General features: G+C 39.5%; 1 protein-coding gene across 1 annotated transcript in view; it reads right to left on the bottom strand.

The window, feature by feature from the left end:
* RYR3 (ryanodine receptor 3) overlaps positions 1 to 13,045 on the bottom strand; it is a 1,291,138-nt gene that overhangs the window by 701,752 nt on the left and 576,341 nt on the right. The window contains 1 exon segment of the mRNA XM_029600192.1: positions 3,471 to 3,585. Within this exon segment, the coding sequence (XP_029456052.1) occupies positions 3,471 to 3,585 (115 nt within the window).

Below are 13,045 nucleotides of genomic sequence, written 5' to 3'. Positions count from 1 at the left end.
GGATAAGCCAAGCCCACCAGTGAGGGCAAGGGACCTCCCAGGCCCCCACTTATCTCTTGCCAGAAGAAAAAAGCAAGAGTGATTCTCACTTTCTTCTGCCTTACCGCATTATTTTAAAACATATAAGTCGATTTTAAAAGCATTGCTCGCATAAAAAAGGCTACATATGGACATATGTGCACTGTTCGAAAAGAACACGGATTTAAAAAACCCGCAAAATATGCACGTATGTACCCATTCATGCATTAGAAATAAGGGGGTGGAAAAGGGGGTCTGAAAGACCACAATATTAAGTGGACAAACTGGTGGACTAATTGGTAAACTGGGAATGTGCCTTGGGCAAGCATGTTTTAAAATCTTCTGACATATGTGCGAAAAATCAACAAAGTCCTATGGAAGACATGCACACACTAACTGTGCTCAAGTTAACTCTTAAAATTAGGAGCATACTTACATGTGGTTGGTGTATTTTACAACATATGCGAGAAAGCATGTGCATGATTAAAAATTCCAGCATAAATCCACTCGCTTGCCGATACCGATTACCATCATAGAGTCATACAAGAACATGACACCAGCCAGCCTTGAGACTAGTGCCAATTTGATATCACTACCACCAGTTTCAGGGTAAGCCATAATTTTTAAATAGTCATGGCAGGGCAAGAGCAAATGGGCACCATTCCTGCTCCTTTCTACTGGCAAGACCCCCTGGAAGTAGTAAGAGGGGGCTGTGGAGGTTCCCACCCCCAGCTGATTCCTGGAGAGGTGGTTGGAGGGGTGGGGAGGTGGTCGGAAGGATCTGTGAGGCCCTGGCTGAGCTGGTTCTGTCCAGTAGGATAGGTCCGGGCTCCGGCACATTGGCAGGGAATGGGGCATCAAAGAATTTTGGGGAGGACCCAAGACTCCTGCAAAGTTATGGTGAGGACCTGGGAGGCCACTTTTGTTTTTAATTAACCAAAAATATCCACAAATGTTTGAGGATTTCCAGGCAAGGCTATTTTTGCTTCATTTGGCCTTTTTCAGTTTTGATGTGCCATTCATTTTAAATGAATGCACATCCCAAATGGTTAGCATTGGAGGAATGAAGGATTTTTGGGTAGCGGGCCTACTGAAGCGTTGACACCTGAACTGAAGCAAATTTTATATTTTGTTTTTATGAGGCCAACAGTAAATTGTGGGTGGAGGTGAGCATACCATGCTAGTTACTGTAAGCTCGGTAAAGCCTCATTTGCACATGATGTGCCCACATTTACTTTCAGACACATGATAATTTTAGTATGTACATGATAATGTGCTGGGGGACTATCAAATGGGTAAATTTTCAAAGGAGTTATGGGGCAGATTTTAAAAGCCCTACGCTCGTAAATCCAAAGAGGAGATGTAAATTTATACAAGTGAATCTATGCAGGTACCTGGCTACTTACCTACAAAATTTAAAAGCAAATGTGTAAACTTAAATTTGTTTTGAAAATCTTTGGTAAAATGTACATGTTGTGATTCTGCCTTTTATGCAGCCTCCCAACCACCAGAGGTCCTCGGGGAGCTGCTCCTATCCTCTCTCCAGTTATAGTTTCTCTGACCTCATGACTCAGCAGGGTCCAGCCTATTTATCCCTGCCTCAAGTTATGCTCAGGGCCTTGTCATTGAGTCTCCTTGGCTCCCTGCTTGGCCCCACATCTTTGAATGCTTTATGGCTTTCCCAAGCCTTCTGCTCTCATTTTGCTTTGTGGCTTTCCTAAGCCTTCTGCTCTAGTTTTGCACTGTGGCTTTTCCAAGCTTTCTGCTCTAGCTCTGTTCTGTGGCCTTTTTGGCTTTCAGCTTAGCTTCTCAGGCCTTTTGCTAAGTGACCTTCAGGTCTTTTGTGGTTGGCCTCTAGGCCTCCACTGTTATCTGTCTGGTCTAGTCTGTGTCTTGTCCTGTCTGGTCCTGTCCTGTTCCTGTACCTAGCCATTGTCATACCCTCAGTCTTATGGCAGTTTCCAGCCTTGCCTGGCCTCAGCTCCCAGTCCAGCAGTATGCATTTCCAGTCCTGCCCAGCATCAGTCTCCAGCCCTGCTTAGTCTCAGCTTTCAGTCCTGCAGCCTGCACCTCCAGTCCTACTCAGCTTCACCAGTGCCAGTTCTAGTCCAGTCCGGGTTCCAGTCCAGCACTACCCTCAACATCAACCCGAGTCTAAATCCTGCTGGCTGCCAGAACCCAAGGGCTTTACCTGTGGGGGAGATAGCTGGTATAGGCTAAAGATTCCCTAGTTCAGTTCTATCTTGCCCTGTAGCCCCGGACTGCTCCCATGGGGGTTCTGCAGCCTGGCTGGGTCCTCAGCCACAACAGAACATTATGCCTGCAGACTTTACCACTATGCAGGGCATTATACAATTATCCTCCCTGCATTTAAATTTTGTATGTGCATGAAAATTCTGACACATATATAGGTGCTTATTTATTAGAAATGCAAATTGTGGATGAGCTTCTCTTATCATAATAAAAAGGTTTCAATAAGTCCATGCCTTAAAGTAATTTGTGGGAAATAATTGAAACTGACTGTGTTGGTTCAAACTCTACAGGGAGTTTTTACCTGTGGGGTTTCCGCTGTAATCAAAGCACAACTAAACAGATCATTTGCTTTGTTTAGTTCCCATTGAAATCATGCCTGAAGAAATGCGTGTCTGCTTTTTCTATGAGTAAGTTTCCCAACAAAAACAAAGTATATATACAAAACTACCAATGTTGTTTCCTCCCCTGATCAAACCCTGCTCTCAAGAATGCCTCTAAATTGTCTAGGTAAAATTGGCATTTAAATCCTTACATGATTTAGGTTCCAGTCAATTGCAGGGTTGGTTGAAATCGGCAGAATCTGGCTAGAATTTATGCCTTATCAAAAGTCGGTTGTTACAGATTCCAGTGTCTAAACCTTTTTGTCATATGCGGCTTCAAACTAAGGCTTTTTCCTCTATGTTGCCAACTTTGTGGAATGATTTAACACAGAAAATAAGGGAGAAACAGACATATTGAAGTTTCGTAAGCAGATAAAGACCTGATTGATGATAGAGATGGAAGAAGTTTGATATGGTACGAAGGTGGACAATACTGTATTTTTATACCATTATGTTTTATTATTGTTTAAATGTAAGAGATTTGAAAAAATTGTTATGTGGATATATTGTACATTGCTTATAGAGATTATATCAGCTAGGCAATGAACAATATATTTCAAATAAACAAACAAACAAATAAATAAATAAATACATTAATTCATTAATTGTTGAACAACGTGCGATATTCAAATAGTCTATTTCCTTAGGTAAAATGCTGTTTTACCCATGGAAAGGCTTTGAACATTGTCATAAGTCATGTGAATTCCCTTCTCAGAGCTGATATGACTAGATAAAATTATACAGAAAGAGGAGGGGAGATAGGGGGATCAGGCAAGTCATCTAATAATGTAAAAAGAAAAAGAAATTGAAATGCAATACCTGAGATTTGTCTCCTCCTAGCACATTCACCATCACCTCCATTACAGTTTCATGCATCCCCAATACTCTCATTAAGTTGGGATGCTGATAGAACACCTTGTTGTTCATAATATCCCTAAAGTGAAAATGATAAGAACGAAGATAATAAATACTTATTGTTTAAGCGAGTGAGAAAAAGAAAAGCTTATTGCTCAAACATCTATAAAAAATTAAGCTGTAACAAACACAGTAAAAAGTCTGAGATGCAGAGGACACATAATATAGCATATGATGTATAGTTCTGCATCCATAGAACACATGGAGGTAGATATTCAAAATTAAACATTTATGTAAATTAGCCAGATAAAACTTATCCGGCTAACATAAGAACATAAGAAATTGCCATACTGGGTCAGACCAAGGGACCATCAAGCCCAGCATCCTGTTTCCAACAGTGGCCCGTCCAGGAAACAAGAACCTGGCAAGTACTCAAACACTAAGTAGATCCCATGCTACTGATGCCAGTAATAGCAATGGCTATTTCTAAGCCAGCTTGATTAACAGCAGTTAATGGACTTCTCCTCCAAGAACTTATCCAAACCTTTTTTAAACCCAGCTAAACTAACTGCACTAAACACATCCTCTGGCAACAAATTCCAGAGCTTAATTGTGCATTAAGTAAAAAAGAATTTTCTTCGATTTTCTTGCTAACTTCATGGAGTACTCTCTAGTCCTTCTATTATCCAAAAGAGTAAATAACTGATTCACATATACCTGTTCTAGAACTCTCATGATTTTAAAGACTTCTGTCTCCAAACTGAACAACCCTAACCTCTTTAGCCTTTCCTCATAGGGGAGTTGTTCCATCCCTTTTATCAATTTGGTCACCCTTTTATGTACCTTCTCCATCACAACTATATCTTTTCTGAGATGCAGCAACCAGTATTGTATACAGTACTCAAGGTGTGGTCTCACCATGGAGTGATAGAGGCATTATGACATTTTCTGTTTTTTATCACCATTCTCTTCCTAATAATTCCTAACATTCTGCTTGGTTTTTTGACTGCCGCAGCACACTGAGCCAACAATTTCAATGTATTATGCACTATGATGCCTAGATCTTTTTCCTGGTTGGTAGCTCCTAATATGGAATCTAACTTTGTGTAACTACAGCATGGATTATCTTTCCCTATATGCATCACCTTGCACTTCTCCACATTAAATTTCATCTGCCATTTGGATACCCAATCTTCCAGCCTCGCAAGGTCCTCCTGCAATTTATTAAAATCCGCTTGTGATTTAACTACTCTGAATAATTTTGTATCATCTGCAAATTTGATTACCTCACTCATTGTATTCTTTTCCAGATCATTTATAAATATATTGAGAAGCACTGGTCCAAGTACAGATCCCTCAGGCACTCCACTGTTTACCTTTTTCCACAGAGAAAATTAACAATTTAATCCTACTCTGTTTCCTGACTTTTAACCATTTTGTAATCCATGAAAGGACACAACCCCCTATCCCATGACTTTTTAGTTTTCTTAGAAGCCTCTCATGGGATATTTATTTATTTATTTATTTATTTATTTATTTATTTATTTAAAATTCTTGTATACCGACATTCTTGATTAAGATATCAAATCAAATTGGTTTCCATTATAACGGAACAATCGCTGTTGAGGCGTTACATTACAAGGGCGTGTGGTAAAAATAAAATAAATAGAACAGCAAAACAATAATAAACCGGCAATACTTTGGAACATTACATTACAACATAGGCGTGAGATAAAAATAAAATATATAGAACAGCAAAACAATAATGAACAGGCAATACATTGGAACATTACATTGGAACATTACATTAGAGCTGCATATTAGAATAGAGCGTCTAGTAGGCTATCGCTATGAATCTGAGAACCATCCAATAGGGCGTAAGAAGGGGATCTAGATAAAGTAATAACAAAATCAGGAAATAAAATATTTAAATTAGCTAATGGTTAAAAAGAATGGGAGTTAGCTCCAATAAATAAGTAGGAAGGGTAGGGATGAGTTTGGGTGAGTTATCTTGGTAGAGGATGAGATCGAGTAAGTAAAGGGGGGGGGGGGGAGACCAGGGAGCGGGAAGCATGGATAGAGGGAGGGAGAGATGAGAGAGGCTAAAGGGTGGCGGGAAAGAGGAGGAGGAGGAGGGGCGGATGTGGGACATGCTGAGGTGCTTGTTGCTGAATATCTCCATCAAAATTGCCACTTAGCCAGGTAAGTTATATCCTGCTAAATTGACCTACTCTATGGCAGGCTTAATTTATCTGGTAATTTAACAGGATTAAGAATGAATATTGCGACTTATCCAGCTAAATTAAATTGATAAGTAGCAGCACCTCAATCTGCCCACTAGCTATACAGCTAACTACTTAGCTGGTTAAGCGACTTACCCGGCAAAGTGGTTTCCGCTGAAAATAGGCAGATATTCAGTGGCCACTACTTAGCTGGATAAGTTGCTACTTTTTAAGCTAAGTAATGCTGAATATTGGGCTTCACGTATGTAAAAGAATAAATAGTATAGAATATATAGCTTTGCTGAGCAGAGATGGAGTCCATCTATCAAAGAAGAGGAACAGTATATTCCAGAACAGACTGGCAAATCTACACAGGAGGGCTTTAAACTAGGATCATCGGAAATGGATGGGCAAAGTGCAGTCCTAAGGTTAGTAAAAGTACTCAGGTATGTAAATCTTTAAAATTGTATAGGGAAATAAGGGCGACATCTGAAAAGCTAGCATACTAATGCTCACATTATGGGGGAAGTCCCAGATGTAGAGGCAGTCATAAAAGAGGCTAATTTGGATAATGTGGTGGACTCAGAGACATGGTACACAGAGAACCATGACAGAGTTATGGTTATGACAATAGGAATCCTTCTGCATCAAATAATCAGCCATCATAATAGGCACTACCAGTTTATTTAACCTTCCTTGCCTCTCAATAATCAAATAGCTGAGAACTTAGACTCCAAACAATAGTATTTTTTGAGTAAATATATTTTGCAATTAAAACCACTTATCTTAGCATCATGGTCAGCTGATATAGTCACCCTAATCAGCTGACTATGAAGCTAAGATCAGTGGTTTCAATTGCAAAAAGATTTCCTCAAAAAATACTATTGTCTGAACTCTAATTTCATAGCCATTTGATTATTGTGAAGGCAAAGAAGGTTAAATAAACCAGTAGTACTGATGTTGGCTGATTATTTAATATAAAAGGATTCCTATTGTCATCTATTATATTATTTCCTTCATTCATACTGCAAACCATTGAGTTGTATCTTGAGATATGATTATATCAGGCTATAATTATTCAGGAAGGAAGAAATGGAGGAGGAATGGTACTATACTGTATATAAAAAATAATATAAAAGCAACAGAATTGCAGGGCTTATAAGATAAGGAGGAGGCACTGTGGGTTAATCTGGAAAGGGGGAATAGAATATCCATTTATAATGATATGATATACAGGCAGCTTTCACACACAGAAGAAATGGATAGTGATTTAATTGAAGATATTCACAAAATTGCTACAAGCGGCAAAGTGATATTGCTAGGTGATTTCCATCTGATGGATGTCGATTGGGACACCCCCAACTGAGGTGTCATCTAGAAGCAGGGAGGTCCTGGATTTTCTGCAGAAAGAACTGATCCAGCCATTGTTAACAGAAGTGATACATGAGAAGATGATACTGGACCTGGGCTTACAATCTGTGAAATGTAATTGGGGGAGGAATCACCCTGTTGATGTCTGTTTTAAACCAATACACATCCCTAATACACACTGTAAAGTCCATTCCTGCTGTAACATGCTTTGAACTCCATGGTTGGAAAAGTGTGATATAAATAAGTGATGAATATGATGATGGTTTAGTTCAGTATTAGAGCACATGCAGGGGTGCTTCATTCAAAGGCAAGGGTCCTGGAATTCAGGCAAAATAATTTTGTTAAGATAGGGGATTACCTCAAGGAGGCATTAACTGGATGGGATAAGCTAGGGGAAGTCAAAGAATGGACAAAATCAAAAGGTGATATTTTAAGGGCAATGTATCTTTTTGTTAGAAAATCAATAAAGAGGAAAAAGATTGCTGTGCTTTTCTAAAGAAGTGGCTGAAAAAATAAGGAAAAACAGGTTAGCATTCATAAATGACGAGTTATCACAAAAAGAGGAAGGCAGATAATATCTGGAAAAGCTAATAGAAGCTGGGAAAGTAGTCAAGAGAGCAAAGAGGCATACGGTTACTTCAAAATGCTGCTGCACGAGTGCTCAGCGGCAAAAGGAAGTTTGATCACATTTCCCCAACCCTAAAAAACCTTCACTGGCTACCAATTTCACAGAGAATTAAATACAAATCCTTAACCATTCTACATAATGAAATTTACAAAGACAACAATTCATCTCTGGACAACATGATTGCAATTCACAAATCACCCCGCCCATCAAGATCTTCTGACAAATTACTGCTAATCATTCCTCCTCTCTCATCTGCGAAACTATCTTCTACCAGACATTAGGGATGTGCAGAGCAAAAGTTTAAGTTCATATGTCCATATGTCCAAAGGGGGTTCCATTTGCGGTCAATATGGACATAAACAGAATTCAATGAGTTGAGTATATGTCCATATGTGCAAATAAAAATTTAAACCCCTCACCCTCCTTAATCCCCCCCCCCCCCAAGACTTACAACTCCCTGGTGGTCCAGCGGGGTCAGGACACCATTTCTGACCAACTTTGCAAGGAGCACGTGACGTCGGCGTCACGTCGGAGTGACGCGGTGTCACGTGATTCCCCGCGGGTTCGCGCCGGAACGCTCGTTCGGCCCAAAAGGAACTTTTGGCCAGCTTGGGGGGGCCTCCTGACACCCCCAAGCTGGCCAAAAGTTCCTTTTGGGCCGAACGAGGGTGCCGGAGGGAACTCGCGGGGAATCACGTGACGCCGCGTCACTGAGACGTGGCGCAGACGTCACGTGATTCCCCGCGGGGTCGCTTCCGGGATCCTCGTTCGGCCCAAAAGGAACTTTTGGCCAGCTTGGGGGGGCCTCCTGACACCCCCAAGCTGGCCAAAAGTTCCTCTTGGGCCGAACGAGGATCCCGGAAGCGACCCCGCGGGGGATCACGTGACGTCGGTGTGATGCGGCGTCACGTGATTCCCCGCGAGTTCCCTCCGGCACCCTCGTTCCGCCCAAAAGGAACTTTTGGCCAGCTTGGGGGGGCCTCCTGACCCCCCCAAGCTGGCCAAAAGTTCCTTTGGGCCGAACGAGCGTTCCGGCGCGAACCCGCGGGGAATCACGTGACGTCGCGTCACTCCGACGTGGCGCCGATGTCACGTGCTCCTCGGAAAGGCTTTCAGAAATGGCGTCCTCACTCCTCGCTGGATCACCAGGGAGTTGTGGTAAGTCTTTGGGGGGGGGATTAAGGAAGGTGAGGGGTTTAAATATTTATTTTGGATCAACAATCGCGATTTCCAACTTATTCAACATAGCTATGTTGAATAAGTTGGAAATCCGATCGTTTATGTCTTATCACTTTTTTAAGTTAAAAAAAAAAAAAGTAGCGTTTTACATTTATGTTCAATACGAATGCACACCCCTACCAGACATAGAGCCTTCTCTATAGCTGGACCAACAGAATGGAACTCTATCCCAGGATGCCTAAGTTCAATCAAAGATTCCAAAACATTCAAAAAAGAACTAAAAACATGGTTGTTTAGACAATCATTCACAGATTAATATGATCAATTTATATTAATATCAACCTCATCTTGAATTCTAATACTTCTTTAATAAGTTTCTTCTAAATTAAACCTTAAATTGTCTCATTCTAACTTGTTATACTCTGCTGTTGCCAAGATGTTATAACTATGTTTATATTGTGTTATAATATAACCTGTTCATTGTATGAAGTTGTTACACTGTAAACCGGGGTGAAGGCACTCAGCTATACTTCGGTATAAAAAAGAATATAAATAAAATAAATAAATATGGAATAAAAATAGAAACAAAGGGCTAAGCCTTTTTTGAAAATATGTTAGTGACAGGAGGAAGTACAAAAATAGGATTGTAAAATTCAAAGGGTAAGGGAAGAACGTGTAGATGCTGATGAGGAAAAATTAGAATTACTTAAATATTTCTGTTTAGTGTTCACTGAGGAAGGGCTTGGAGTAGGATCATAGAGAACTTCTAGAAATAGAAATCAATGTGAGGTAGACCTCAATCAATTTTGAGAAGACTTTGCTCATGAGGAACTAGCAAAGCTAATGCAATGAGGCCAGATAGGATATATCTGAGGGCATTAAGGGAATTTAGGAAAGTTCTGGCAGCTCCAGGGCAGTTTCTCCAAAAGGGTTTACTTAGCACATACTTTCACAGAAATGAACCTTATTAGTAAGCCATGGCATGTTGCTGATGATGTTCTCTCAAATGTACTGCTAATGCCTTTCTTAGTACTTGCACTATACCAAAGACAGCCTGTTTCTGGAGTTTATGAGGTGTAATCTTAATTGGCAACATATCAAGATGCGCTTGAAAATTCTTAATTAGATCAGTGGCACCCAATATGACTGGGACTATTTCTGTATCTTTCTATCACATTTTCTTGGTCTCTAATTGCATCTCTTGTTACTTAAGGATTTTTGCTTTCTCCATATGTTCTACAGAATAATCACTGGGTACTAACATCTCTATCAGCAATGCAATTCTTGTGTTCTTCTCTTTCATCACAATATCTGGTTTTCGCGCATCAATCTTCCTATCAGTGAGAATAGGATTGTTCCATGTTTGTTTGGTATGTTGATTATTATAATGTTTATACAGCTTCCAATGAATAAGCTGTGCTACTTTTTGGTGCCTCTCTGTATTCAGGCCTTCTGACATTAGCTCATCACATCTTGTGACAAGGTGTTTCTTTTCCACAGAATCTGCATTTGTCCATTTTAGCAGTCTTTTTGGTGCTGGCTGTGAACCTCATCATCTACAGTCTACTGTCCTGTGCTGCAAACAACAATCTCTCATCCATAGGTTTAAATTTACCTCTTCTGTGTCAGATCTTGATCCACGTGGGGTTGCTCTCTGTACTGCTCACTGTACTAATGCATGTGCCAATCATCCTTTCTTGTTTGCTGATCTGATTCTTTAAAAAGTTTCTTCTTTTGTCTTGCTATTTCTGTAGCTTCTTTACTTTTCTTCTCTGGTGGATCTTCAGTCAATCCTTCTTTTCGCCACAGTGATTGTTCTCGCTTAAGGACTGAGGATGGTTACTTGCTTTCGTACTTCTGAACTTATTTTTTATTTGGGTCCATTGATGCCATTAAGTATGCCTGACAGCCTATTATGTTTGCTGTGTAAGTGTAATCAATTTAAATATGACCCATACCACCTTTTTATTATCATCATTTATTTATATTCCACTTTTTGGCACTTCAAAGTGGATTACATTCAGGTACTGTAGGTATTTCATGCCTAGGGATGTACAATCTCAGCATACACTGCCTCTTATAAATTACCAGATGAGAGTGAAGGAGCTTTCTTGTTTTAACATCCAATTCTTCAAGATATTTATGAGACTGGCCTACTATTCTAAAACTATATGATAATACAGGAATTGGAAGCTGTTTAATAGCTTGCATCTTATTTTGTGCTGTTAAGGCACTCTTCAATATCAGCTTCACTCTTCTAAAGTACTCTTTACTTTTCTCTCAATACTTATGTTGAATTTTCCATTTTCCTCTACTCCTAAATATTTATAGACACTTTCTGCTCCAGTCCCATTAAATTGCAATCTTCAGTCAAGGAGATGTTTTCAGTTTTGCTTAATTTTCCTTTAAGAACATTTCCCTTGGCACTTTTGCCCAATCCAAATGTCATCCTCTGCTATGTATCCTTTTCAATGTTTCTTTCTTTCTTTATTTATTTATTTTTAATTTTTATATACCGACATTCTTACATCCGATGTAAATCATACCGGTTTACATTAAACAGAATAGCAGGAAATAAATTTCCATAGTCTAATACAGGAATGGTTCAAAAGGACTGGAGACAGGCGGAGAAGGTTCCTCATCAGAAAAGTGGACAAAGGGGTTAGAGCTCTGGCTTTGCCCGTGCTGTTTCCAGAGCAGCTCCTGTAATCTAGTTTTTACTCCTCAGCCAAGAGAAGCTCTCAGCTGCAGCTCCAGGAACCCCTACTCTGGCACTGGAGCAACTCCAAAGCAAGGGTTCCTGGAGCAGTCTAGAACTAGACCTGAGGGTCTCTCTTGGCTTGGAAGTCAGCATGGAGCTGGAGCTAGACTACTGGAGCCACTCCTGAGTAGGGGCTGGTAAACCCAGAGCATTGAAAGAAACACAACAAACTACCACCAAAATGTACTCAATATATTCATAAATAATTAATAAAGCATAAAGGAAATATGCAAAAAAGATTACAATGGTGTATAAGGCAAAATATTTCACAAAAACTGTATCAGTATAATCATTATACAACTTTTAAACATATATCTAAAAGATATTCTGAACATTTCACTCTGTTTAATCTCTAATCATAGAAACAAAATTACTTTGTTGTTCACAAAAGCATTTATAAATTACACAAACATACAATAAATCCCCACCAAGCATCATACATATTACAAAAATACAGTGAATTCCCACCAAAGACAAAGCATCTTTTCAAATATCACCATTTTCACTCCTACAATAAATCCCCAGCTTTTCCTAATATTTCCAGTCTCACAGCATTATAGATTTCACAAGCAAACAATAAAACCCCACCAGAGTCAAAGAAACTTTTCAGATATCAAGAATTTCACACACATATAAAGAATTCCCAACAAAGGACCCTTGTTTCACCCAAAAAAGGGTTTCCTCAGGGCAAATGTATTAATAGATATCTTCTACTCGATGAAGCCATTGTGAAAATTTTAGTGAACATGGTGTAAAATCTTTTGAAATAATATTCAACACTGAAACTGACTTCCTGACAAAGTAAACATCTCTATCACATACCTACAAAACATATATGTTATACCCCCACAATTCAAAACCTATTACTTCTGTTACTAAAATGAAAAACAACTCATGTACATATGCAAACCCAGCTAAACACTCACATGCTTTGCGGCTGCTTAAATATGGAAAGACTTTTCTGACGGTATCCCCATAGTTTCTGCACAAATCAGCATCTTCAACAAAAGTAAACATATATGAAGAAAGTATAAACGAAATCTAGACAAAATATAACTCTCCTTGAGAGTAGAGGTTTGCTGTTTCTCCTTGAGAACATTGCCAGTCCTAAGGAGTATGAACTCTACATTCTGGTTACTCTGATCTCAGTGGTGAGTTAATTTAATTAATGGAATTGCAGCAAAAAACAGAGCATAGTGCAGTATCTGGAATCCAATGGATTACAAGATCTGAGGCAAATGGTTTTACAAGAGGTAGGTCTTGTCAGATGAATGTAAACAATTTCTTTCATTGGGTGACCTGAGAATTAGTCCAGAAGATAGAGCTAGATATAATGCACTTGGATTTCAGCAAGGCATTTAATACAGTTCCACACAGG

Source organism: Rhinatrema bivittatum, chromosome 4 (genome assembly GCF_901001135.1).
Source record: "Rhinatrema bivittatum chromosome 4, aRhiBiv1.1, whole genome shotgun sequence".
Lineage (NCBI taxonomy): Eukaryota > Metazoa > Chordata > Amphibia > Gymnophiona > Rhinatrematidae > Rhinatrema > Rhinatrema bivittatum.
The sequence above is the reverse complement of the archived record's forward strand: the minus strand, read 5'-3'. Positions and strand labels throughout refer to the sequence as shown.